Below are 26,045 nucleotides of genomic sequence, written 5' to 3'. Positions count from 1 at the left end.
GCAACAAACCAAAAAAAAAAAGTTCCATGTGTCCAACCCAACCAAGGTGAAGGCCTCATCTCACACAAACATAACTCTGAATTTAAAGCCCCCCAACCCAGCTCGTCAGGTTCACGTGATACTACAGACAAAACCCATTTTGTATTTAACTTTAGGTCAGTCAGTCTCTTAGCAACACTTTCATTTGGAAACTGCAAAACTGTCCACTCTGCAGCAAAATGCCTTTTTTATTTAATCAATTTGCAGACATAGATTTATGTGGGACATTATAAATTCAAAGGTCCTTGACTCAAAATACATTTTTCTCTCATCTTAAGATTTTGACAGATTGTACTAAGGATTTATTGATATCTAATTCCAAGCCTGATTTATTGAAGTTTAACTCCAAATGAAGCAAGAAATTTAAACCTGGGTTTGTCCATTTTTCAGTCTCAAATATGTCACATTTTGGCAATTACATCACATGATGAAAAACCTATACACACACCTTTTTACTTACAATGATGTAAAACTACACAATAAGTTTCATATTGGACTCTCTAAATATAAGATTTCTTTCTTATTCATTTGCTGTGTCTCGCCTTAAACGTTCCAACAAACAAAATATTTTTACCATATTTTTAATACAAACAAAAATCCCACACAGTTTACAGTACACATGGCCCCTGCTGGTTCATGCCGTCCGTCCTCTTCCTCCACTCTTGGGATGGGCCTTGTGGACAAAACTGACTACTGAGTTTTTGAAGAGTCAGGATATTCAGGATAAGAGAAGATATTCAGCCAATTCCTAAATGTGCTAAAACCTGACTTATCTGAACGATACAACAGGTCCATTTGGGCTTTTTTCAGCTATTTTATACAGCTTTATATAATATTATCCACCATTTGATGTACTACCTAGGAACAAAACCGAAGGCCACAGCAGAGAGGCCAACCTGAGCTGAGCTGTGCTGCCCCTCACTGCGCTTCAACCATGGGTCTGGCTCTTCTGTCCTTTCCCTTTTTCTTTCTTCTTCTTCTTCTGGAGGGGTTTGCTCTTTTTGGGTGGACTGTCCTGGACAGATACTGTCCCTGCTGGTCGCTTCTTCGCCTTCTTCTTAAAGTCCTTCCTAGAGTCCTTCTTAGACTCCTTCTTAGAATCCTTGTTGCTCTGCTTGTGGGCCTCTTGGATGTTGCCTGTGGAGTCTGTGGTTTCCAGGACTTTGCGTTTCTTACGTTTTTTAGTCTCCGGTAAGAAGCCTTTCTTCTTCCTTTTGGGAGCAGTCTTTGGCTCGTCTGCCGGGTTTGGCTTAACCTTTTCAGCTTTAGGTTTCCTGACAAAAACAACAGGAAATTCAGTCTCTTCACAAACACGATCAGACACAGACGCAGCAGTAAAAGGGCCAGGTACCTACAGGACTCCAAACCTCCTCATCACAGCCCAATACGTGTCCTCCAGGCGGCCCGTCCGGTTCAAGTTCACGGTGCTGCTCAGCTCCTGCAGAGAAGTCTGCAGTGGCTCCAGGGACAGAGGCAGCTTCTGAACACAAAACCACGCACAGAAACACAAGTCAACAACATGGGCCAAAGTCTAAGTTCTGTGGTCACCTGTCTGTGGGTGTGTCTGTAGTTGTGTGTATAGGCTGAGCACACTCACCTGTCTGTGGGCATGTCCCAGAACACACTGACACAGCTCCAGGACTTGTTGCAGTTTGTCTTTCAAGGCCTTCTGCTCGGAGCCACACATCTGCTGCACACTCTGGAACAAAGGAGCACTTTGTGAGACATGGACTCACAGCAGATCAGAAGGTCTGTGGAGGGTCTGTGTGTGCGTGTGTAGAGGGTCAGTGTGTGTAGAGGGTCAGTGTGTGTAGAGGGTCAGTGTGTGTAGAGGGTCAGTGTGCGTGCGTAGAGGGTCTGTGTGTGTAGAGGGTCTGTGTGCGTAGAGGGTCTGTGTGTGTAGAGGGTCTGTGTGTGTAGAGGGTCAGTGTGTGTGCGTAGAGGGTCAGTGTGTGTGCGTAGAGGGTCAGTGTGTGTGCGTACAGTCCCTGACAAAAGTCTTGTCACTTATCCATTTTGTAGAAACAAAAGCTTATAACCTGACTTTAACTTAATCGATTGGTTTTAGAAATGTCTCATATGAAGCTAAAACCCTCCCAAATTATGCTCAATAAACTAAAATAAATTTGCTTCACTGAAGAAAGATTGATCATTTAATGAACACAGAAAGGTCAGATTTTGGCAAGACAAAAGTTTTGTCGCCTACAGAAAATTTAACAAATAATTTACTTCAAATACAAAAATATGTTGCATAACGTCAGTGAATGAAGTAGTGGTGCTGTGAGATCCATATTTAATATCTTGTGTGACTCCATGAGCTTGAAGGACGCATCCATGCAGTTCGACAATGATTCATACAATTTGTTGATGAAGTCATCAGGAATAGCAAAGAAAGCGTCTTACATGCCTCCCAGAGTTCATCAAGATTCTTTGGTTTTGCCTTCCATGCTTCCTCTTTCATTCTACCCCAGACATGCTCAATGATGTTCATGTCTGGTGACTGGGCTGGTCAGTCCTGGAGCACCTTGATCTTCTATCTCTACATCAAAGTTTCTCAAGGCGAAGAAGTATGTGATGAAGCACCATCCTGATGCAAAATTTGACCCCTTTTATGGTTGGGAATGTAAGAGGAGCTAATACTTCTTGATATTTTAGGTTATTGATATTGTCTTCCACCCTGCAAATGTCTCGCACAGCCCCATACTGGATGGAACCCCAGACCAGGATTTTTCCACCACCAAACTTTACTGTTTTCTGGGTGAATCTTGGATCCATGCGGCTCCAGTAGGTCTCCTGCAATATTTTCATCGGCTGTGATGTAATTCAACTGAGGATTCATCTGAGAAATCCACCTTCTGCCACTTTTCCAGTGTCCATCCTTTTAGCAGGCTGTGGGCCTTGGCAAATGCCACACAGTTTTTTAATTGCCTTTTGTTTAGTGCTGGTTTCTGTGCACTGATTCGACCATGGAGGCCATTTCCAGACAGAATTCTACAAACTGTTGTGGTTGACACAGGGACTTGAGGTGACCAGGCCTGGTGGAGTCTGCTGCAGTGGAAAAGGGGCCTTGGATTTTCGAATCAACAAACGGTCCTCCCAAGCAGTTGTCTTGTGGGGTCTGCCGGACCTGGGCTTGTCAAAAACATCTCCAGTCATTTCAGATCTTTTTCTTATTCTTTGTACTTGACGCTGAGACACATTGAAGGTGTCACCACCTCAGCAGTGGATCTGGTCTTCAGCCTCTTGATAATTAAGGCTTTGGTCTCAGGGTGGATCTTAGGCATGTTGTCAGAGGTCAAGTTGCAGTTGATGTGAAGGTCTGGTGTGCTGGGTTCTTTTTATACACACCCACTAATTGATTGATCAGTAACTGATCACAGATGAGGCTGTAATCTAGGATTGGGTGCATCATATGACAAGGCCACAAGACTTCTGTCTTGCCAAAATCTGACCTTTCTGTGTTCATTGAATGATCAATCTTTCTTCAGTGAAGCAAATTTATTTTAGTATATTGAGCATAATTTGGGAGGGTTTTAGCTTCATATGAGACATTTCTAAAACCAATCGATTCATTTAAAGTCAGGTTATAAGCTTTTGTTTCTACAAAATGGATAAGTGACAAGACTTTTGTCAGGGACTGTAGAGGGTCAGTGTGCGTGTGTAGAGGGTCAGTGTGCGTGTGTAGAGGGTCAGTGTGCGTGTGTAAAGGGTCAGTGTGCGTGTGTAAAGGGTCAGTGTGCGTGTGTAGAGGGTCAGTGTGGGTCAGTGTGCGTGTGTAAAGGGTCAGTGTGGTCAGTGTGCGTGTGTAGAGGGTCAGTGTGCGTGTGTAGAGGGTCAGTGTGGGTCAGTGTGCGTGTGTAAAGGGTCAGTGTGCGTGTGTAGAGGGTCAGTGTGCGTGTGTGGGTCAGTGTGTAGAGGGTCAGTGTGCGTGTGTAGAGGGTCAGTGTGCGTGTGTAGAGGGTCAGTGTGCGTGTGTAGAGGGTCAGTGTGCGTGTGTAGAGGGTCTGTGGAGCTCACCAGCACCAGCTGGTCTGTGACTCTGGTGCAGAGCTGGGTCCAGGGGTCACCAGTGAGCAGCATCTGCACGTCCCGGTTCTGCAGCGCCTGCTGCACTAGCACACACGCCTGGCCCTGCACACAACACAAGGGTTAACAAGGCCAGTCTGCATGAACAACACATGCACGAGGACAACTACACGAAATATTAGGGATGGGCGATATGCTGGTTCCAGTATCAGTATCGATACCGATATCAATACATATTTTTTGTGCTTCCCCATTCTGTGTGGGTCCTTTTTGAGCCGATTAAGGAGTAAAATTGGAAACAGAATGTTTACACAAACATGTAATAATTATGTATTCGAGACAAATACATTTTGTTCCATTATTTTTACAAAAGCGAAGAGTTCATTTTAACCTTACTTAAACTAATTAATTTGTGGGTCTCGCTATGGATTGTAAATGTGAAATATCAGTATTGGCAAATATCAGATATTGGCAAAAAAAAACAACACTAAAAACAAAAACAGAGAAATCCCTATTGGCCCATCCCTAATAAATATGGACGAAAACTAGGAATTTTGGACTTAAGCAAAATAGTCCTAGTGAAAAAAGGAGCGGTACCCGCTGATGTTCCCTGACGCCTGCAGTGATGTTTTCAACAGCTGTGTCCAGGAGGTCCACACACAGCACCTGAAACAGAGCAGCACTTCAATCAGGCCCCGCCCACACCACTAAAACAATGGTAATGATCTGAGCATAAAGTGCTGCTGGTTCAGATCACATCCCAGGGCGGGTGATTCAAGTATGTTTTGACAATGGCAATGTTCTGAAGAATTGTGAGCACTGAAAGCTGTGGTGAGGCGCACTGACCGGGAAGCGTGTGAAGAGGTCAGAGAACATCTGCGTGGTGAGCGGGGTCTTCCTGCGGCTGAAGAAGGAACTGAGGGCAGCTCTGAACAGGGACGACACTCGCTGCTGGTCCACACTGCCCATCCAGCGCACCTGGACAGAGGGTCAGACACACGGCTCACAAACAATTCTCCTGCTCTATACGGACGGTCTACACCAGGTCTGGAATTTTTGAGAAACTGGGGCCAGTCCAAGTCTAAAAGAGCCCTATACTATTGTCACAGTATTTCTAAATAAGAAATTACAGAATGAAGTGTAACATGCTTTGATTTGCCTGAAATGATCCACAGTATGGCTTTAGCGTAATATATTCTCTTTAAAATAATGATTACATATTGTGTTTGGACTCACCTCGCCACAGAGCTGATCCACAATTTACTCTGGTTTGCATCACCTGCTTGTCTCCATGGAAACAGGCTCAATATCATACTGTAGAACATTCCAGCAAAAGCAATAACCCAGAGGTGGACTTTCCCACATGCTAAGTTACATAGTGCAGCTTTAAATACTTTGAATCTCATAAAGTCAATATGTTCAAATTAAACAGAACATTTGCTGTGAACAACTGTAAAGCTGATTTATTCTTAAAAGTAAAAACACTGGATATGATGGTCCAGTTAATAATGCTATGCTCTGGTTGTGTTGTGACAAATATAAACAGGGCTGGTGTCCTTACGCTGTCTGCAGTGTCCTCCTCTGAGTCTTTGGACGGAGGAGCTCCTCGCAGCACTTTGACCAGGTACAAACAGGCACTACAGGACACAGCACAGCAGTCACGCCAAACAAACACATGGTTGAAATGTGAGCACAGGCTTGAAGTACCTGAAGTAGTAAAGGGCCACAGAGGAGTCGTGCAGCTTGAGGGTCTTGTGGAGCAGTGTCTCCAGCAGATCATGCAGCTCCTGAGTCCTGTCCTCCACACAGCGGCAGTACACTTTAGCACGGAACAACTTGTTTCTACAAATGTACAAACAATGATCACAACTCTCACATCTACAGTGCAGTGAAGGGAAGCCATTTTAACTTGAGTCATTGCAAAATGAAAATGGATTTTATAGTCTAAACATCTGTGGTCTAGTAACCAGGGACGCCTCAGCCTGGTGTCCCTGGTTTCATGTAACTGGGGCCATCATGCAGGTTCCTCTTCCTCTCCTTTCTGCAGGACGCCAGCCGAATAATTTCATATGAAATATTGTTTAATTATATAATTTTTATTCAAGCAGCAAAACATAAGGGCTATAATTAATATTAAAATCATATGGCCTGATTCTCTGTAAAAACTGCTGTGCCTGCAGTTGAAATCTCTACAGATGCATAGATTTTCAACTAGTCTAGTTGTTTAAAATGGTCATAAACTGGCAGTTCAAACCTTAATTTAACAAAATAGTGATGTTGTCATTCATTTGAATTAGTCTAATAGGTGGATTCCACATCATCATGCAGCAGAATTGCCTCTAATGAAGGATCATGTCTGATCATAATGAAGGATCTGTTCATGGCAGTGATGCAGTGGGCTGAGTCAGAGGAGAGAATACATAGAGACCACCAGTCTGTGACACAAAAGTCCTTATTTAAGACCAAAATAACTTTCACCCCAAAACAAGAGCGCAAACCACTACTGTACTAAATGAGATAGCTCTTTAGCTCACATCACCAGTTTCTATGTGTTTTTCTCCTCCCCAGGGGCAGTTAGGCAATGAAGTGACATGGAACCCAACTCAAAACAACAATATAATATCTACTATGGGTCATCTGATGTAAATAAAGCCCAGTTCTGAACAGTGGAGCTTGATCAGGCCTGAAACCGGCAGAGAACAAAATACTTTATCCATAATTTTGTGGGAGGACAGTGCAGTGGGTAATCCAGTGGGTGGGGCAGTGGGCGGGGCACAGGTGTAGCACTGATCATTCTCTAAAAGAGGTGAGCAAGTACTGTGTAGTGTGAGACGCAGCACAGAGGAACAGAGCTGCAGGATGTGAAATCGAACCATCATTTTAAGTATTGTACAATTTAGAGAAGTGTTGGCCCTGGTTTAACATTAGGGTTTCCAGGTAACTGGTTTGGAATTACCTCTATGTATGTCATATCTGCTGCCTGTATCCAAACAGGAACTAGACTTGTAAACTCCAAAATGAAAGGAGGCAAGATTTCTGGTGAAATTTGTCGACCCTGCCATATGCACTTGAAATCATGATCATGAGTGAATGCTGTGTGCTGTGGTACCTGAGGATGTGGGCCGTCCTGCGGAGGAGGTCCTGCTCGTGCAGCTCTCTGTCTGAGCCCATGCACCTCTCAATCAGAGTGAGCAGAGGCTGCACCAGGGACAGCACCAGGGGACTGCCACACTGACGGGACACATATACTTCCACCAAGTCCAGAACCTGAGGAGGACACATTCAGCTGAGAGAGGGAGGCAGAGGACAGACAGAGGTGGAGGGTGGACAGGGTGGGTGCAGGAGAGGAACAGGGTGGGTGCAGGAGAGGAACAGGGTGGGTGCAGAGGGGGGACAGCGTGGGAAACTGCTGTACCTTGATTTTAAAGTCCCGAATGAGGAGCTTCTCCTTCTTGAGTTTGGACTTCTCGTCCTTCTTGGCCTGGGTCTTCTTCTTCTGCTCAGAGAAGACTGCAGCCAGGCTCTGATCCAGCTTCATCATCTCCTCATCGCCCAGGTCCTCGTCCCCACTGCTGTCCTCCTCTTTGGCCTGTGCATACAGACACACACACACACAGACACACACACAGACACACACACAGACACACACACAGACACAGAAACAAGCGGAAACACTGTTAACCCCCCGAGGCAATTTCTGCAGACCTGAGGAGCTGCAAGACAAAAGGTACTAGTAGAACAAAGAAAACTTCTGTACACCCAAACAGAAAAGCTGGGTTGCCAAAGGTATCAAAAATCTGATTAATTAATATTAAAACTAGTATTGAAACTAGACACTAATTTGAGCAGGTATCGATACTAAAAAAGTCCCATTCACAGGACAGAAATTACGCTTTCTTGAATCGTTTTAGAATGATATTGAGTTGTATCAGAACAAGTGTCAGAGCACATAGACTAGTACACACATGGACCAACATGAACCTACTGCACAACTGACCATTACACACACATAACACACAAGGGAATAGAAAAAAAATACCATTGTCATGGTATCGGCATTGGTATCGGTATCAAGTCTATTCCTTAGCATTGAAATGTTTGTATGGTGACAACACTAGCTAAAGAGATGAAGAGCAGATATATCGGTCACACGGACAGAGGGGTACGAGGGGCAAAGGGCATGTGCCACTGACCAGAGCATTCTGCTGCTCCAGGACCTTCATGAGGCGCAGGCGAAACTCCGGGTCCACGTCCTCCTGGAGCTCCTCTTCATCCTCATCTTCATCATCATCAGCGTCAACATTCTCTTCATCGTCCAAGTCCGAGCCAGAGCCCTCCTCCTGAAGACACATCATTCAATAGAACACAGAAAAACAATGAACAGGCACCGCACGAGCCCTGGTTTTTCATTCTGACCTTTAAATCGACCAGCTGTCATTTAAATGTAGTCAGTCCAACCTAGAACACATTTACCCCTCACCTGCCCTCCTCTTCCTCCTCCCCCTCCCCCACACACCACCCTCCTCTTCCTCCTCCCCCTCACTCATACACCACCCTCCTCTTCCTCTTACTCTCTCACATGCACACCACCCTCCACCTCCCCTCTCTCACGTGTGTTCCCTCTTCCTTTCTTACCCATGTGCCCTCCTCCTCCTCTTGTACCTGTGAGCCCTCCTCGCCCTCCTCGCCCTGCTCCTCTTTGTCCTCTTCCTCCTCTTCTTCCTCTTCCTCTCTGCTGAGGCCTGGGTTGTCGTCAGTGATGAGGAGTGCGCTGTCCGCCTCGTCCAGCTCTGGTTCCAGTACCTGAGCAGTGACCACACACATGGTTAATGTGTTTGGTGCTACAGCAGAATGGTGGAGAAAACAGCAACCAGTCTATGAGATCATGTGATTTAAAACCATAAGAGTTGTTTAAACATGGAATTTATTCATAATATTAAAATCTGAATGATTTTATTTTTAAATTGTCAGTGGTTTGAACACACATGTGTTGAGCTGTGTCACTGTGTATATCAGGAAGGTTTTTATTTCTACAGCGCTTTTCACAGGCATTTGTCACAAAAACGCTTTACAGAGCATTATTCACTCACTCCATATCTGCCCTGGGGCAGACTCACTGAAGCGCGTCTGTCGTGTGAATCGGCTCCATTGGTACCTCCGACCACCACCACCATCGCTCACACACACACCACTTCACATCATTTTGATCAGTCCACTAGTCAAAAAGTGGAGCTCACTACAGTTCTACTGAAAGAACTATATTATTTTATTATCATTTCACTACCATTTTCACAACCACTCACCTTGTCATGTGTCATGTATATGTCTGCATTATTGTACAATAGGCTCTGCTTTGCTCTAATGACATAAGATTGCATCATCTTCTCAGTTCATTCATTTGTTAGATATCAGAGCATCACTGACAAATGAGTGTTCACATGTCTGAATGAACAAGACCTGCGCTGTGTCAATGCTTCTGCAATGCTTTTTAAAAGACAAGATGGTACTATAGAATGCACCAACACACATTTCCAACACTGTGTCACACAGTGTTGGAAATGTGTTACACACTCACCTTGAGGCCACATTTACCCATCACTAGACCGCTGACATACCTTGAGGATGGCGCTGAGGGCGGGCTCGGTGATGTGAGGACACACAGAACTGAAGACCATCTTGCAGACCTGCCTCATGTGTCTGCTGGGTTGAGACAGCAGAGACAGCAGCAGCTCCACCAGGACCTCGATCCAGGCGGGCTCCTCCTCCTCGCCTATAAGCACACACACAGTAAGTGGAACAACAAAATGATCACAAATAGTCTGATCAGTGTATGGACTTAAAAATAGGAGCATTTCCTGGAATAACACCTAATGACATCACAAGGTGGAAGTATTTACTAAACTCAGTATGCAGGAATGAAACAAAGTTCAATTTTAAGGAGGGCATTATGATTGTGATGAAGATTTTAGACTTTAGACTTTTCAGACTTTAGAAGCATAATTTCCTGACTTAATCACAGGTGTTAAGACATTGTGGTGGATCTCTAACTCCAAACTGAAATAAATGAAGACTATCACCAAAGACCATCACAGTGAGACTGCGCACTCACCTGGTTTGCTGCGGCGCTTCTTCTTGTTGGCGCGCTCCACACAGCTCTGCAGGTCACGGATGATGTCCAACATCTCCTCAGGGGCCTAGAGAACACAGACATATGCTTTAAACATTCAATCTGTCAAGGCTAATGCACCAAATTCCAGTTTTTCACATTAAATGGATTTGGGCAGGAAGTTTAACAGCAGTTTCGGAGCTTGTTTGCGCAAATGACAGCAATATGTAAAAATTACAAATTTCCCAAATTCTGAGCAATTGTGGCTATGTTACAGAGACCGTAAAAATTGTGTAAAAAAAACTCTGATATCTTCTAATGTACCACACCTTGATGTGTTTGCCTGAAAATCCAGAAGGATATCTGTGTATTTGTTCTACAGATCCATATCAGCCATTGCTACAACCATGAGTCTGGATTTTTCCAGGCAAATAATGTGCACCAATCTGAGCCTGTTCGGGTGAACGCTCTAGGAGGAGTTTGTAAAAGTTAGATGTTGACAAAAAATGTTAAGTCAGATTTAATCAAATATGGGTGACCTTTGGTGGAGCAGACGCCGTTGGCGTAATGATATTTTTTGTTATTGTTTTGTCGTGATCGACTTCTGTTTGTTTTTTTTGTGTCGTTCACGGACGTGCCATTTTGTTTATTTTTAGAAAATGGAAATAGCCAAAGCACGAGTTTTAATAGATGGCAAAATTGTGTGAGTTTGCCATTGTTGCTGGGTGAGTTGGTTAGAAAAAAGAAAGAAAGAATAATATTCTGTTATGAGAACAAGGTTCCGCTTTTCTTTTTAGCTAATAAACTATGCATTTATTAGCTGCCCTGGAACAGACTGAAAAATGTTTTTTCTCTCATATACCAGTTTTATTTTGTCTTATTACAAAAAATAACAAATAAAATGGGTTTCAATATTATAATATTCAACATTATATTATATTATATAAACAATATAGACAATACAGTCCCTGACAAAAGTCTTGTCACTTATCCACTTTGTAGAAACAAAAGCTTATAACCTGACTTTAAATTAATCGATTGGTTTTAGAAATGTCTCATATGAAGCTAAAACCCTCCCAAATTATGCTCAATAAACTAAAATAAATTTGCTTCACTGAAGAAAGATTGATCATCTAATGAACACAGAAAGGTCAGATTTTGGCAAGACAAAACTTTTGTCGCCTACAGAAAATTGAACAAATAATTTACTTCAAATACAAAAATATGTTGCATAACGTCAGTGAATGAAGTAGTGGTGCTGTGAGATCCAGATTTAATATCTTGTATGACTCCATGAGCTTCAAGGACTACATCCATGTGGTTCAACAATGATTCATACAATTTGTTGATGAAGTCATCAGGAATAGCAAACAAAGCGTCTTACATGCCTCCCAGAGTTCATCAAGATTCTTTGGTTTTGCCTTCCATGCTTCCTCTTTCATTCTACCCCAGACATGCTCAATGATGTTCATGTCTGGTGACTGGGCTGGCCAGTCCTGGAGCACCTTGATCTTCTTCGCCTTGAGAAACTTTGATGTAGAGATAGAAGTATGTGATGGAGCACCATCCTGCTGCAAAATTTGACCCCTTTTATGGTTGGGAATGTAAGAGGAGCTAATACTTCTTGATATTTTAGGATATTGATATTGTCTTCCACCCTGCAAATGTCTCGCACAGCCCCATACTGGATGGAACCCCAGACCAGGATTTTTCCACCACCAAACTTAACTGTTTTCTGGGTGAATCTTGGATCCATGTGGGCTCCAGTAGGTCTCCTGCAATATTTTCATCGGCTGTGATGTAATTCAACCGAGAATTCATCTGAGAAATCCACCTTCTGCCACTTTTCCAGTGTCCATCCTTTTAGCAGGCTGTGGGCCTTGGCAAATGCCACACAGTTTTCTAATTGCCTTTTGTTTAGTGCTGGTTTCTGTGCACTGATTCGACCATGGAGGCCATTTCCAGACAGAATTCTACAAACTGTTGTGGTTGACACAGGGACTTGAGGTGACCAGGCCTGGTGGAGTCTGCTGTAGTGGAAAAGGGTCTGGCCTTGGATTTTCGAATCAACAAACTGTCCTCCTAAGCAGTTGTCTTGTGGGGTCTGCCGGACCTGGGCTTGTCAAAAACATCTCCAGTCATTTCAGATCTTTTTCTTATTCTTTGTACTTGACACTGAGACACATTGAAGGTGTTACCACCTCAGCAGTGGATCTGGTCTTCAGCCTCTTGATAATTAACACTTTGGTCTCAGGGTGGATCTTAGGCATGTTGTCAGAGGTCAAGTTGCAGTTGATGTGAAGGTCTGGTGTGCTGGGCTTCTTTTTATACACACCCACTAATTGATTGATCAGTAACTGATCACAGGTGAGGCTGTAATCTAGGATTGGGTGCATCATGTGACAAGGCGACAAGACTTTTGTCTTGCCAAAATCTGACCTTTCTGTGTTCATTAAATGATCAATCTTTCTTCAGTGAAGCAAATTTATTTTAGTATATTGAGCATAATTTGGGAGGGTTTTAGCTTTCATATGAGACATTTCTAAAACCGACCAATTAATTTAAAGTCAGGTTATAAGCTTTTGTTTCTACAAAATGGATAAGCGACAAGACGTTTGTCAGGGACTGTACACATTTTAGCCACATTTCTTCCTTCAAAGTCTGAAGGTCCAAGTCACATGTTTTTACTGACAGGATTAGCTGTAGAGCTTTCCATTCAAAAGCGTCAGCCATTTCACCTGGATCGATTGCATAGCCCTGGTTTGTATGCACATGCCACAGTTCACATATGGGCTATAGCAGGTTTTGTAGTAGAGTAATAGTTATTTAAACATGGAACTTATACATAATATTAACAGCTGCTTTAAATTTGGATATTCTGTATTAGTGGCAACATAGGAGCATTAAAATAGTTTAGGATTAGGGTTTAGGCTAAGATTAAGGTCAAGGTTATGATTAGACAAGTAGTGACTATTGTTAAGGTTAGGATCAGTCTCCAGGAACTTAATGGAAGTCCAGATAATGTCCCCAGGAACTATGGACACCTGACATGCTGTAAGTGTGCGCGAGTGTGTGCGTGTGCATGCGAATGTGTGCGCGAGTGTGTGCGTGTGCGTGCGAATGTGTGCGCGAGTGTGTGCGTGTGCGTGCGAATGTGTGCGTGTGTGTGTGCGAGTGTGTGCGAATGTGTGCGTGTGTGTGTGCGTGTGTGTGTGCGCGAGTGTGTACGTGTGTGCACGAGTGTGTGCGTGTGCATGTGTGCGCGAGTGTGTGCGAATGTGTGCGTGTGTGTGTGCGTGCGAGTGTGTGCGTGTGTGTGTGCGTGCGAGTGTGTGCGAATGTGTGCGTGTGTGTGTGTGTGTGTGTGCGCGAGTGTGCGTGAGTGTGTGTGAGTGTGTGCGTGTGTGCACGAGTGTGTGCGTGTGCATGTGTGCGCGAGTGTGTGCGTGTGCATGTGTGCGCGAGTGTAAGCGTGTGTGTGCGAGTGTGTGCATGTGTGCGCGAGTGTGTGCATGTGTGTGCGCGAGTGTGTGTGCATGTGTGCGCGAGTGTGTGTGCATGTGTGTGCGTGAGTGTGTGTGCATGTGTACGCGAGTGTGTGTGCATGTGTGCGCGAGTGTGTGTGCATGTGTGCGCGAGTGTGTGCGTGTGCATGTGTGCGCGAGTGTGTGCATGTGTGTGCGCGAGTGTGTGTGCATGTGTGCGCGAGTGTGTGTGCATGTGTGCGCGAGTGTGCGTTTGTGCACGAGTGTGTGTGTGTGTGCGCGAGTGTGTGTGCATGTGTGCGCGAGTGTGCGTTTGTGCACGAGTGTGCGCGTGTGTGCGCGAGTGTGCGTTTGTGCGCGAGAGTGTGCATGTGTGCGCGAGAGTGTGTGTGCATGTGTGCGCGAGTGTGCGTGTGCACGAGTGTGTGCGTGTGCACGAGTGTGCGCGTGTGTGCGCGTGTGTGCGCGAGTGTGCGCGTGTGTGCGCGTGTGCGCGCGAGTGTGCGCGAGTGTGTGCGTGTGCGAGTGTGCGCGTGTGTGCGCGCGAGTGTGCGCGTGTGTGCGCGCGAGTGTGTGCGTGTGTGCGCAAGAGGTACCTTGAAGAGGTGGAGGCCGACCAGGAGGAAGAGCTGCAGGAAGGCCTTGTTCTCTGGGCTCGGAACTTTCTTCATCTTCTTCCTGAGGCTGGACACAGACTGCAGCAGGCTGAGGACAGAGCACATGTTTAGAGGAATTAAACACACATGCTCAGCTTTAGCAACCATTTTAAAGTCAGCTCAGAATGAAATAAGCTTGGCAATGGCATATTAGGGCCCCATATGGATCATTTGGATAGGCTATGTAAAGTTGGAATGTAACAGTTCTGGTGTTAAGAAGTAATTGTATGTAGAAGTAATTATATGAAATGTGTAAACAGTGATTTATCAGCAGGGGCAATAAGTGATTGGGAAAGACTGATTTCAGATACATGTACAGTTGTGCTTCATGTTGTGGAATGTTTCAGTAGTTTAGCCCGAGCTGCACTAATATGACGAGGGCCCCCAAACCACATTTTGCTTTGGGCCCCTTGAAGGTTACACCCGTCTGTCTGGAATAGCAGCATTCAAGAATAAACCAAATAGGGCTTGCGTGATCTAAATACATTTCATATAATCTAAATGGTTTGATTCAAAAATGTGCATGTATTTAGCGTGGTGATAAAGGTTCTTCTTTAGAATGAGGTATGGCACAAGTTGGTTGAATTGAAACATTGAAAAAAATGTCTTTGTGTTTCTGAAGCTCCTGAATAGCCAGTAAAATAGATTTGTGGACTGTCAAACTCAGTGACTGATTTCAAAGGTTCTGGCCTTTCAGCAGATTCAGATTTTTGCCAAACATTGTCATTTTTTTAATTAAAATTGCCACACCAACATTTCAAAAAAAGTTGTAGTGCTATGAACAAGTCTCTCCATGTCCGAGCACCAAAGTCCATCTGTGACATGTTAGTGTCATATGAACATCTCACACTCTGAGAAGCTCAGGGACCAACTCCTGCTGGTGCCCAGAGTCACAACTAAACAAGGGGAGTCAGAGTTTCAGGTTCATGCAGCTAAAACCTGGAACAGTCTGAACATGTGAGACAGACTCTTCTGTGACGCTGTTTAAATCCAGACTCTAAACATTTGTTTAACTGTGCATATAACTGAAAGGTTTTCATTCCACACTCTTCTCTCCAATTTATGTCTCTCTTTTTTAATTTTAATCTTTATGATTATTTATGTTTTGATTTGTTTTTATTATGATTTTAATGTATTTCTTATGTAGTAAAGCACTTTGAATTACTTTGTGTACGAACTGTGCTATACAAATAAACTTTCCTTGCCTTGAAGCTTGAAGCACATTCACAATGACATATATGAACGCCTGTACACTTCCTTTATCAGACAATTAGATGCACCGCACATATGTACTTATTATAAAAGTACCTGTCCCAGGCGTCCCTCTGCGCGGGGCCGAATGCAGGGCCTGGCTCCACATGCTGCTGCTGCTGCAGGAGCATCTGAGCAAACTCAAAAATGTGACAGATCCACATGCTGCCATCCGCCCGCACGCCCTGTGGCCTCCTGTGGGGGGCACTCTCCTCCTCTGTGCCCTGCTCCTGGGGCAGGTGGTGCAGGGACAGCAGCAGGCTGGAGAGCAAGGCACTCAGTCACAACAGAGATGACAAGGGGAGGGGCTTACACAGCGGGAGGGAGCAAAGAAAGGGACTAACAAGACAAAAAGAGGGGCTTACAAGAAAACAAGGGAAGACAAGTACCAGACAATGGGAGGAGCTCACAAAATAAGAGGGTTTACAAAACAAGGGGAGGGGCTTAAAAAAACAGGGCTGTACAAGACAGAGGGAGTGGCTTACAAAAAAGAGATGGGTTAGTTCTGAATACATCAAATCATAGCTCCTAGCTCCCAACGCCTTTACCTCTGGAGCTATGTCCAGGGGGTCAACCATAAAAGTTACTAGGCAGAGAGAAGGAGCTTCAGCTGCGTTTGGAAAATCTGACCATTGTTCCCGTGGTGGGAACAATGGAGACGCCACGTGACCCTACAGCTGTTTAATAAAAAACTACAACACTCACAAAAAGGGCCTACAATAAGCGCTCCTCATTCTCCTCTACTGCTCTAGTTTTAATGCAAATCTCAGCATAACATAAACGTGTACATTTTATAAATGACCTGTCTGCTCATGAGGTGAATAAAATAGCTCTGCAATAAACCCAACAGACAGTACCTGTGAACATGAACTACCTCAACATCTCAACACACACATATGCACAGAAGAGAATAAATATATTCTACAGACTCACCAGCTGCAGCCTGCTCTGCCCTCTGTCCCAACAAATATTTCACCAAATGTCCTTTAGTCCATTTGCAGTGGAACACGGTGTGCACAGGCTCCATCAGCACCTCCCTTCTGTTATCCCCCTTATGTCATGATGTAGTCTACAGATAAGTGTAAGCTGTGCTGGCCTTAAAAGTGTTTATTTTCATTCTTATATAAAGTTGTGTTTGTCCAAATATTTCTATAACATCTGAGGCAATGAAACTTTTAAAGCATTACAAATTCTTCATAGAGATCGGCCCAGTTCAGAAAGCTTAGGGAAAAATGTGCACTGGATTGTGGGATGCCTCATAGTTCTGTACGGCTGGTTAAGAAGCTCCTGAAGTTCCTCTGCTAGAGGACATATGAAAGGAAGCATGCAGGTTCTTTTTCCTAACATCTTCCTAACTCCTAAGACAGTCCTCATCATGGCAGGCGGTGACGCACATCTGGTTTTGGCTTAAGGAGCTAGGAGATAAGAGGCCAGTTTGATGTATATGGAACTACCCATGGTCTTAGAAAAAGGATAGGGGCTTACAAGACAGGGGGAGGGGCATCCTGATATGACAAACTGAAAGCAGTTCATGTAGACAAACATTTTCCTCAGAGTCCCATAGAGGTCTAATGCTGAGGAGGGAGGGATCTGGAGCTGTACCTGAAGAATGAGTTTGCCATTGTGGCCCTGGTTTCCTCCTGAAGGGGCACAGACAGCTGCTCTGCGCTCTCTGGCACCTCTGCACACACCGCTGTGGTCGAGAAGAAGGCGTGGAACAGCAGGAACCTACAGAGGGAACACACAGCCTTATCGTCGCACATCATGCAGAAAGCACAAACCATACACCGAAGAAGAGTAAAGAAGAAACAAGTAGAAACAGGTGGACTAAGCGAGTGTGACATCATGACCTCAGCCTTAGTGTCCAGCCAAGTGAAGTCAATCGAGGCCTGCAGTTATAAGGATGAATTTGGAGACAAGTTCCATATTTTGAATTCTGACAGCAAGTATCATGGCAACCAAAGAGTCAATCCGGAGTTGAGACAATGTGGAACTGGGCGCTTAGCAGGTTAGATGTTAATTTCTATAAACAATCACACAGCCTTATTTTCACCCTAACGTAAACGGTATCAAATCAATAAGGAATTAACAGAGCACTATAGGTGGTGACAAGATAGTTTACTAGGGATGCTATATTAGTAATTAGTTTCCATAGAGATCGATTTTGGCATGATTTTTGACATTGATCTTTTTGTGCACTGCCCCAGTCTGTGTGTTGAACAGACTACTGGTAAATGAGTAATGATAATATGATTTATGATGATCGGGTGACCATGTTTACCATCTGTCCAAGGACTGCAGATGAAAAAATTGCCTCTCTGGCCAATTCCAGTATATTTACAGAAATGTTGCTGCTAAATAAAACAAATAATACATAAATAAAAACATTTTGTTTTTATTTTTACAAAAGCAAAAACTTTGTAACCTTCACTAGAACTCAAATAATCTGTACTATAAATTTGCAATGAAATACCCAAAAAGTTCACTGTATTTCACAAAGAAATCTGCATTTTAACAATATTAGGTCAAGCTGTTCCCATTTGTATTAAATATTATTGGCCAATAGAATGTTGTGTTGTCATCTGAAACCCAGTGATAAAACATGCAGAAAAAAAATTATTTTGGTTTTCCCACAACATGAATATTCGGAGATGTGTTTGAAATGTGCAATGTTTGTGAAGTGAATCTTTCAAACATTTAAGATTCCCTAAAAGAAAAGTTACATAGGACACCTTTAACTGCAAATCGAATCCCAATGACAAACCAAACTGAGCCCTCCTATACACAAAACCTGGTGTCACTGGAAAAGAAAAGGTCAGCAGGTCAGGGCAGTGGAGCTGAGGGACATGACTGACCTGGACACCTGTAGCACCATGACCTCCTCTTTCTTCAGCTGCTGGTTGTCCACCAGCGCCACGAGCCGCGCGCCAATCCACTTCCTTAAGCGGTGAACCCAGGGCGGCCTACAGGAGCAGAGAGGCGGTAAGAGACTCTGCCACACAACCACAAGCTCACCAATATTATTAGGCCCCAATCTCAAACATTTAACATTGAGACCAGCACCGATTTGTCAAGAATACAGAAAAAAAAATCCAGAAAGATTGAGATTTTTTTTTCGATCTTTACAAAACTACATTAATTTCAGCATTTAATTTCTAAAAAGACACTAACCCTGTAGAGTAGCCTTCTACAAATGACAGGACATACATTTTTTGGATTAGATTTGGACTGGATGATTTTTGGATTAGTTTATGCAAAAGAATTGGACCCGTTTGCTTTTGGACCCTGAAACCTGTCCTCACCATCCCCTCGCCTGCCGCGCCATCCCCTCACCTGTCTTCCTTCTCATCTCGGGGCTTCTTGGTGTTCACATCCAGCAGCAGGTGGTGCTGAGGCCTGAGGAACATGTCAAAGAGCCAGGCAGTGTAGGCCTGGAGCGCAGAGGGATGGAGATGCTGCACCACTTTCCAGGAGGGGGGCACCAAGGGGCAGCCCTGGTTACACAGAGAGGAAAAGCCCCTCAACACCAGCAGCTGCCTGTCCGCGTCCTCACAGCCCTGTAGGAAGGTGGACACGTACATGTCCATCTCTGGAGCCAACTGGAACCGTCCAGGCTTCTGCACAACCACAAGGAGATCAGAGGAGAGCCATTCAACACAGAGCTTGCGTGGTTATGGCACTATTTATGCAGAAAAAAAGGACTCGGAAACAATGTATTTATATAAACACAGATGACTCTGCCTTTTTACAAATAATACAAAAAAAATAAAAAAAAATAAATCTTCAGCTAACTCATTCATTCACTTCTTCCTTTTGCTGTAAATCCTTAATCAAATTAAAATAGTCATCTAATATAAATTTTGGTCAACTGAGACGCCATCAAACGAATTATCGACTAAAAAAACTGAAGAATTACAATCCTGTTACCATATTTCCGGACTATATGTAGCTCCAGAGTATAAGTCGCACCAGCCAAAAAATGTGGAATGAAGAAGAAAAAACATATATAAGTCTCACCAGACTATAAGTTGCACTTATATAGTATATATATAGTTATAGTAATAACAACAGAATAGAGAACAACAGGCTGAATAGGCATTAATACGTTAACATATTAACGGTTATTCAGATAATTATAGCATAAACAACAACCCCCCCGGTTGCCGTGAAGCTGTCTTCTCCATCCCCACTTTCCGGCAGTCCCTCACAAGTTTTTCACTCACTCCAAACTTTCTTTCTGCTGCTCAATTACTGTTTTCGGCTGAATATTTCACTATTTGCAGCAAGACAGCGGCTTTTTCTACAGGAGACATGCGCAGTAGAGTGTGACAGTGGTACAGGAGTAATAGTAATACTAGATACTGACACACGAGCCTAGAGCCTCTTGTGGCTGTCAGTCTGAAAATTTTAATATATAAGTCGCACTGGAGTATAAGTCGCAGTAAACACGCAAACCATGAAATAAAGTGCGACTTATAGTTTGAAAAATACGGTAATTACCAATGGAAGCTTTAAACCAGGAGTGTCCAAACTTTTTTCATCAAGGGCCACATATCTAAACAAAGACAAAGCAGAGGGCTGATCGAGGGCCATAGACTGGTGATCAATACAGGGAAAAAATGAAATATGTGCATGTTTAACACGTTAGAATGAACCATCAGACTTGATTCATGCTAAGATCCTTAAAACCACACACTAAATATTAAATATGAGCTTTATCAAGGTAGATTTTCAAAAAACTTGCAGTAAAAAAATATTTTTTAATTGATGCAAGGTAATTTGGGCCAATTCACCTGGAAGTCTGGGGGCCAAGAAAAATTTGTCTGATGGCCACATTTGGCCCCCGGGCCATAGTTTGGACACGCCTGCTTTAAACCATGCTATAGTCTTTCGTTGTTTGTTGTGTCTACTAGCAGACGACTACAGCTACCTCTGTCTTTAGCCCTGTACTGCTTTGCCTGCAATTTACCACAATATGGCATTAAACTTGAGCTAGAATAAAGTATAATAAGAGCCTGACCTGTGAGGAGAGCAAATGCAGGCCGTACTGCCTCATCAGGTCCCCCTTCAGAACGTCCTGGAGCTGGGCGTCTGAAAAAAGAGGCAGAGCGGCTCCCAACAAACGGAAGCTCAGGTAACTGCAACACAGAGAACACTCAGACCACAGCTCTGTCACCGCTGTCCTCCAGACATTACAGCAGCACACTCACTGGCAAGGCCCTGGAGGCTCCTTCAGCAGGCCCTCACTGATGACTTTGGTCCAGAAGAGTTGGAAGCTGTCTTCTCTGAGGGACAGTTTGAGCAGGTCCAACATGACTGGAGGTAGAACATGCTCCTTCTTCACAGAGTTAGCCACCGTCTTCAACAGCTCTGTCAGCCTGCACACACAGCACAACATATAATGCTTCTACATCATAAGCATTGTAAACACATGTAAAACATGAGCATGTTAGACAGGAGCTTTTCCTGTTATCATGGATCTTTTGCCAAAATAGTGAACTATAAAACAAATACCATGCAGACACAAAGCACTTTTCTGGAGCCGTGCGTCTAAAAAGGTGGAAGCGCATAAGCAGCTCCAGACTGACTCTGACACAGAGCTGCAGACACATGTCTAGGTTTTGGTCTATGGAGGCTCTGTAAATGGTCTGTGCTGTCAGGTTATTGCCTTTGCACGCGTCATACCATGTGTTCACGCCATAACTATTTGTTTATTAAGGGAAAAGAATTTGAAATATACAGAATACTTGTGAGTGTTTCCTGTAGGTCACATAGTTAAGAGTGGCAGCTTCTCTTTAGTCATACCACGGTTTAATCTTTGCCCCCGTCTTACTGAGACCTACAGCGACAACCCAAGATTTGCCCCAGGACCAGTGATGTGTCACAGCAGCCCCAGGTTCCTGAGAAGAGGACACACACACAAACCTGGGCACATTGTCCTGGTGGATGATGGTGGAGAAGCCCAGCAGCTTCTTGAGTTTCTTGGGTTTGAGCGTGTGAGGGAAGCGCTGCAGAGCCACCAGTAGAAGGTGCAGCTGCTCTGGAGTCTTGAAGGGGGTGGAGAGATCTGACTGCAGCGCTGAGAACAGGACCTGCTCAAAGACCTCCTCCTCCACCTGTCAGCACACATACACACACACATTCATATAAGAAGCAGCAGTCAACATTATACATTTGGTCAAGTAACACATCAAATACATCAAACATCAAATAGACCTTTTCAAACTTTTCAAATGTGCCCTTTAGATTTACTACTTTCTACATTAAATATTCTGATCTGAGCACCAGAGAGAGTAGCAGCAGTACAATAGAAGTAGCTCCTGAAAATGTCCTTAAATCTCCACCTTTAAGTTACGCTTGTTTGCATTTTAAGATTTTCTTTACTTTTTATTTTACTTCATCCGTCCAACTAAACACCATGTTTTTGAGCATTTTTTTCGGCCTCTTTGTTCTTGGCTGTGAGACGCTGCAGAGCAGTCGGCCTATTGTATGTTTTCCAGTGAGCACCTACTTTCACCCTCCAAGTCCCCAGTGCTGTCTGGATATAAACCTGACATTCCTGTGGAATTACAGAGGAGGACACACAGATGAACCAGGAACCCAACCCAGTGTTCTTTATATTAAAGTCACCTGAAATGATTTTCACTTCAAGATGTGCCATGCCAGGGCCAATGAAGGCTGATTGTCAAAAACAGTGATTAAAGCAAAGGGTAAAGGCTAGTTTTAAAAATCTAAAATCTGATTAACAACTTTAGTTATTCTGAGTTTATTCTTTGTTTACTGCATTCCATAAGTGTCATTCATAGTTTTGATGCCTGAGAATTTACAATGTAAATAATCATGGAAATAACAATGTAGCGTAAATGAAACTTCGAAAGTGTCCAAACTTTTGACTGGTATTGTATGTATTGTATGTATTTAAAAGTGTAAATGTGTAAAAGAGCTCCTGAGCTGAGAGACTGCGGGCTCAGCCAACTGGGCAGGGGACAAACACTGGACCTGACCTGGTTGAGGATGTCCATCATGGTTTTGGTGGGTAGGTCCTTGAGGTGCTGTCTGTGAGGGGTCAGACTCTGGAGCAGCTGCACACAGGCCACCACCACCTGAGGGTCCTGTGGAGACGGACGGGGAGAAGACTGTGTTTAAAACCAGTGTTAAAAGCGATCTAGTAGGCCTGTCACAATGACTATACCAAATTATTATTCAGTGTAGGCTGGAACAATACTATCTGAGGGTCAGGGTGGGACTTTTCATTTGTACTAGTGGGGGTCTTTTTCTTACTTATTTTATCTGAGCTGTAGACTGTTGAATAAATCACTTCTATGACTCATTAGAAATACAAAATCATTACTACTAATCTAATCTACAGTCTTATGCTGTTGTTAACTTATTGCAGTTCATGTTTTTAAACCATGTCACAGACTTGTGTAAATCCGCATCTCAATTTCATACAGGGTGGAAAGGAAGCGACATAAGAATGTTTATAGTGCAGCGCCACAGAATGAAAACTGAGCGCAATAGATTGATTTTGAGTGAGCGAGTGGGAGAAAACAATACATGGCACTTTAGAATTTGTCATGACAGGTCTATCATGTTATAGTACTGACAGCTCCCAAACAGAAAAGCAGAAGCTTCCTTCCCCTTCTGGAGGTCCTACCTGTGTGAGGCGGCCTGACTGGTGCAGAGCCAAGACCCCAAAAAGGCTCCCAAACATGGCACTTCTCTGGAGCTTCTGAAAGAGACAAGTACAGTGCTGAGTAGGCTTAGGAGCGAAGAGACAAGGACAGGAGGACATTAGGACTTAGGGATGTAACAATAAGAGAAATATTGTGATATTGAATCATCAAAACTCTCACAATAATATAAATCACTGTCACAATATACTGAACTGCGAGGTTTTTCACTTAAAAGTATTTAAATAAGGGTGAACTACATAGGATCTTTTGCTTCAGTTCAGTGCAGACTACATGATAAATAACTTCTCAAATTATTTTGGAATATGACAGTAATGATTCACATTGAAGAAGGAAAAAGTAGTACCTCTCAAATTCTGTTACCCAGAATTTAAACCAGGAGCAGCAATGCGTAACATAGGCAAAAATGTATATATGCAGTTTTTTAAAAGTGTAAATTTACAGAAGAGGCAACAGATCTGCTCCTGCAGCTCCAGCCTCTGTATATTCTCACGTTTAAACACCGACCTCTTTTACTTTGCTTGTGTATTCATTGTTGATTGGATTGGATGAATTATGTTTTATATAATAATTGACATGAAGAGAAAATGCTTTGTGGCGATAACAAACCATGTCTGCGATGCTCGAAATAATGAGGCTACTCACCATTTCACTTTGATTGTCTGCTCCAGGAGCCTTTTCAGAAGTTGTTCTTGACATCGTGAAGTGTTTTATATTTATTCTCCAGAGCTGTAGACTCTCCATAGTCCATCATGAGTCATTCCCTGAGCTTTTAGAGAACGCATTTTGAAATGCCAGTAGGAAGTGTTGACATCACCTGCTTATTCCTGTCTTCCAAATATAAAAAGTCTGGAAATGCTACGCTGACTCTAACCTAATTGGAGTGAGATGTAGTGTAGTTACGTGTCGACTGTCCAAAAGGTTCAAATGAAAAGTGATATCTGCGCATGTGCTGCACTGCTGCGTTTAAGTTACTGCAGTAATAATCATACAGTGAGATGCATATTGTGAGAATATTGAACAGAGAAATATGGATATTGTTACATCCCTAAAAACACGAGGACACAAGAAGAGAGGAGCTGAGGGGTACAGACCTTCTTGACAGTGAGGAGGTTGTACTTAACCCGGATCCTGTCCAGAGTCTGCAGCAGCGAGATGTCTTTAAAAGCACTCAGCACCTGCACCAGTCAACATGCACTCACAATGTAAGTCACACATCAGACAATTGAGTTAAAAGGTCCTACATTATGCAAACTGAACTTTTGTGGGCTTGAAGCCATGTTATGATGCTGTTACCTCGTCAGAAACATACCCAGGCTTGTGTGTGTTTCATTCACACATGTTTGAGTAACCCTGCATTATTATTGTGACTACAGCTCCAAAGATCAAAATGCTCTGTTCCACATGAAGTGGTAGTTTGCAAGTCAACAGATACATTTTGTAATGTGTAAATAAAACAAAAGACCCCAGGTATGTTTCTGTTAAAGGAAACAACATTATAATATCTGTATAGTATTATTATTCTTTAGGATTTCTAATGAGACTTAAGTAGTGAGACAGTGATGCTGATAGTGGACTCTGACCTGCCCCAGGGCCAGGCTGAAGGCGGGCCGGGCGCTCTCTCTGCTGTGGGACAGTCCATCTACCAGGCGCTTCAGAGTGTATTCCAGCTCTTCCTCCTGAACACACACACAGAGGCAAAAGACCAATCAGACATGTGTCAAATTCATCTGCACTATAATCAGAGCTGTGTGTAGAAACTGTTTGTCAAAAGTGTTGAAAATCAGATACTAATCTAAACTAAATACTTATTTGAGCAGGTATTGATACTAAAATGTCCCATGAACAAGACAGAAATGAACCTTTCCTAAAGAGTTTTAGAATGATCTTGAGTTGTATCAGAACATGTGTCAGAGCACATAGACTAGTACACACATGGACCAACATGAACCTACTGCAGCACTGACCATTACACACAGATAACACACATGGGAAGAGAAAATACTTCCATTTAATGTTGAAAAACACATTCTATTGTCTAAAGAAAAGGTTTTTTTTTATTTCCATTGGGGTATCAGAATGGTTATTGAGTGTCGTGAGTAAACTAGAGGAAACTTTGATAACGACAGTCAGGATACAGAGAGCATCAGTAAGTCAGGAGCTGCTCGTGGCTCAGGTCCACTATGTTCAGTCACCTGTTTCATACAAGCAAAGTCAACTGTGGAACTTATTACTACCCACTGATCAGAAGTGCACAGCACACTAAAAAAGGACTATATCAGGACTGCAGAGGGACTAAAGACTGGGCTACACCAGGAGGACCTAAATTCTTGGTTTATGTCAAGTGTGAAACGGAACCTGTGCTAAAGCAGAACTTGACAGGTACAAACAGAGATGAGAGTTTTTGTAAACTGGTCCATGTTGTCAAGTCTCGTCCCTCTGCTCCACAGACAGTGTCTGCTCTCCCTCACCTTATTGTTGGTCTGGAGGTACTGGACTAGACTGTCCACAGCCCGCAGCCGGACCTCCTGCTCGGGTTTGGCCAGGTCCCAAAACAGGTCCAGAAACACGCGATTCTGGTGGAGGGCCGCGGCGGGCCGGGTGGGCTCCGGACCGGGCTCCGGACCGGGCTCCGGGACGGGCTCCGGACCCTGTGCGCTCTGCTCGGACATGTTCTCCATGTGATGTTCATGCGAATGCTGAAAACCACGTGACTCTGCGCAGTGACAACACGTGCACCACGCAGCCCTCACTGCTTCCGGGTTAGGTTCAGTGCGGGGGAAGAGCG

At 43.7% G+C, this 26,045-nt stretch overlaps 1 protein-coding gene across 3 annotated transcripts; it reads right to left on the bottom strand.

Annotated features, from left to right (window-relative positions):
• Window positions 1–209: 209 nt before the first annotated feature.
• mybbp1a (MYB binding protein (P160) 1a) lies at window positions 210–25,962 on the bottom strand. 3 transcript variants are annotated; one of them, XM_020932269.2, is made up of 27 exons: window positions 25,729–25,962; window positions 24,841–24,936; window positions 24,352–24,435; window positions 23,221–23,295; window positions 22,568–22,675; window positions 21,489–21,679; window positions 20,774–20,941; window positions 20,584–20,701; window positions 18,897–19,180; window positions 18,419–18,526; window positions 17,166–17,291; window positions 15,621–15,824; window positions 14,253–14,361; window positions 10,175–10,259; window positions 9,681–9,835; window positions 8,701–8,868; window positions 8,259–8,405; window positions 7,481–7,654; window positions 7,175–7,332; window positions 5,773–5,907; window positions 5,627–5,702; window positions 4,912–5,043; window positions 4,663–4,731; window positions 4,057–4,170; window positions 1,637–1,738; window positions 1,395–1,519; window positions 210–1,313 (listed from the first exon to the last, which is right to left on the bottom strand). In XM_020932269.2, exons 1-27 carry the CDS (start codon window positions 25,936–25,938, stop codon window positions 968–970), a joined length of 3,867 nt encoding a protein of 1,288 aa, XP_020787928.2. In that variant the 5' UTR covers window positions 25,939–25,962; the 3' UTR covers window positions 210–967. The 3 variants fall into 3 exon arrangements, with proteins under 3 accessions (XP_020787928.2, XP_055004540.1, XP_055004541.1); XM_055148565.1 differs by having other exon boundaries at window positions 8,728–8,868; XM_055148566.1 differs by having other exon boundaries at window positions 1,174–1,313; window positions 1,391–1,519.
• Between the last annotated feature and the right edge of the window lie 83 nt (window positions 25,963–26,045).

This window comes from Boleophthalmus pectinirostris, unplaced genomic scaffold, assembly GCF_026225935.1.
Source record: "Boleophthalmus pectinirostris isolate CB_2022bp ecotype Guang Dong unplaced genomic scaffold, ASM2622593v1 HiC_scaffold_12, whole genome shotgun sequence".
Taxonomy (NCBI): Eukaryota; Metazoa; Chordata; class Actinopteri; order Gobiiformes; family Gobiidae; genus Boleophthalmus; species Boleophthalmus pectinirostris.
This window is presented reverse-complemented; position numbering and strand designations above follow the sequence as displayed.

Coding starts and splice junctions, on each gene's coding strand:
- mybbp1a (XM_020932269.2), bottom strand. CDS start 25,938: ATGGAGAACATGTCCGAGCAGAGCGCACAGGGTCCGGAGCCCGTCCCG. Junction 15,825..17,165: donor ATGGCAAACTCATTCTTCAG/GTACAGCTCCAG, acceptor CTTGCTCTCCAG/CCTGCTGCTGTCCCTGCACC. Junction 1,520..1,636: donor TGGGACATGCCCACAGACAG/GTGAGTGTGCTC, acceptor TTTTGTGTTCAG/AAGCTGCCTCTGTCCCTGGA.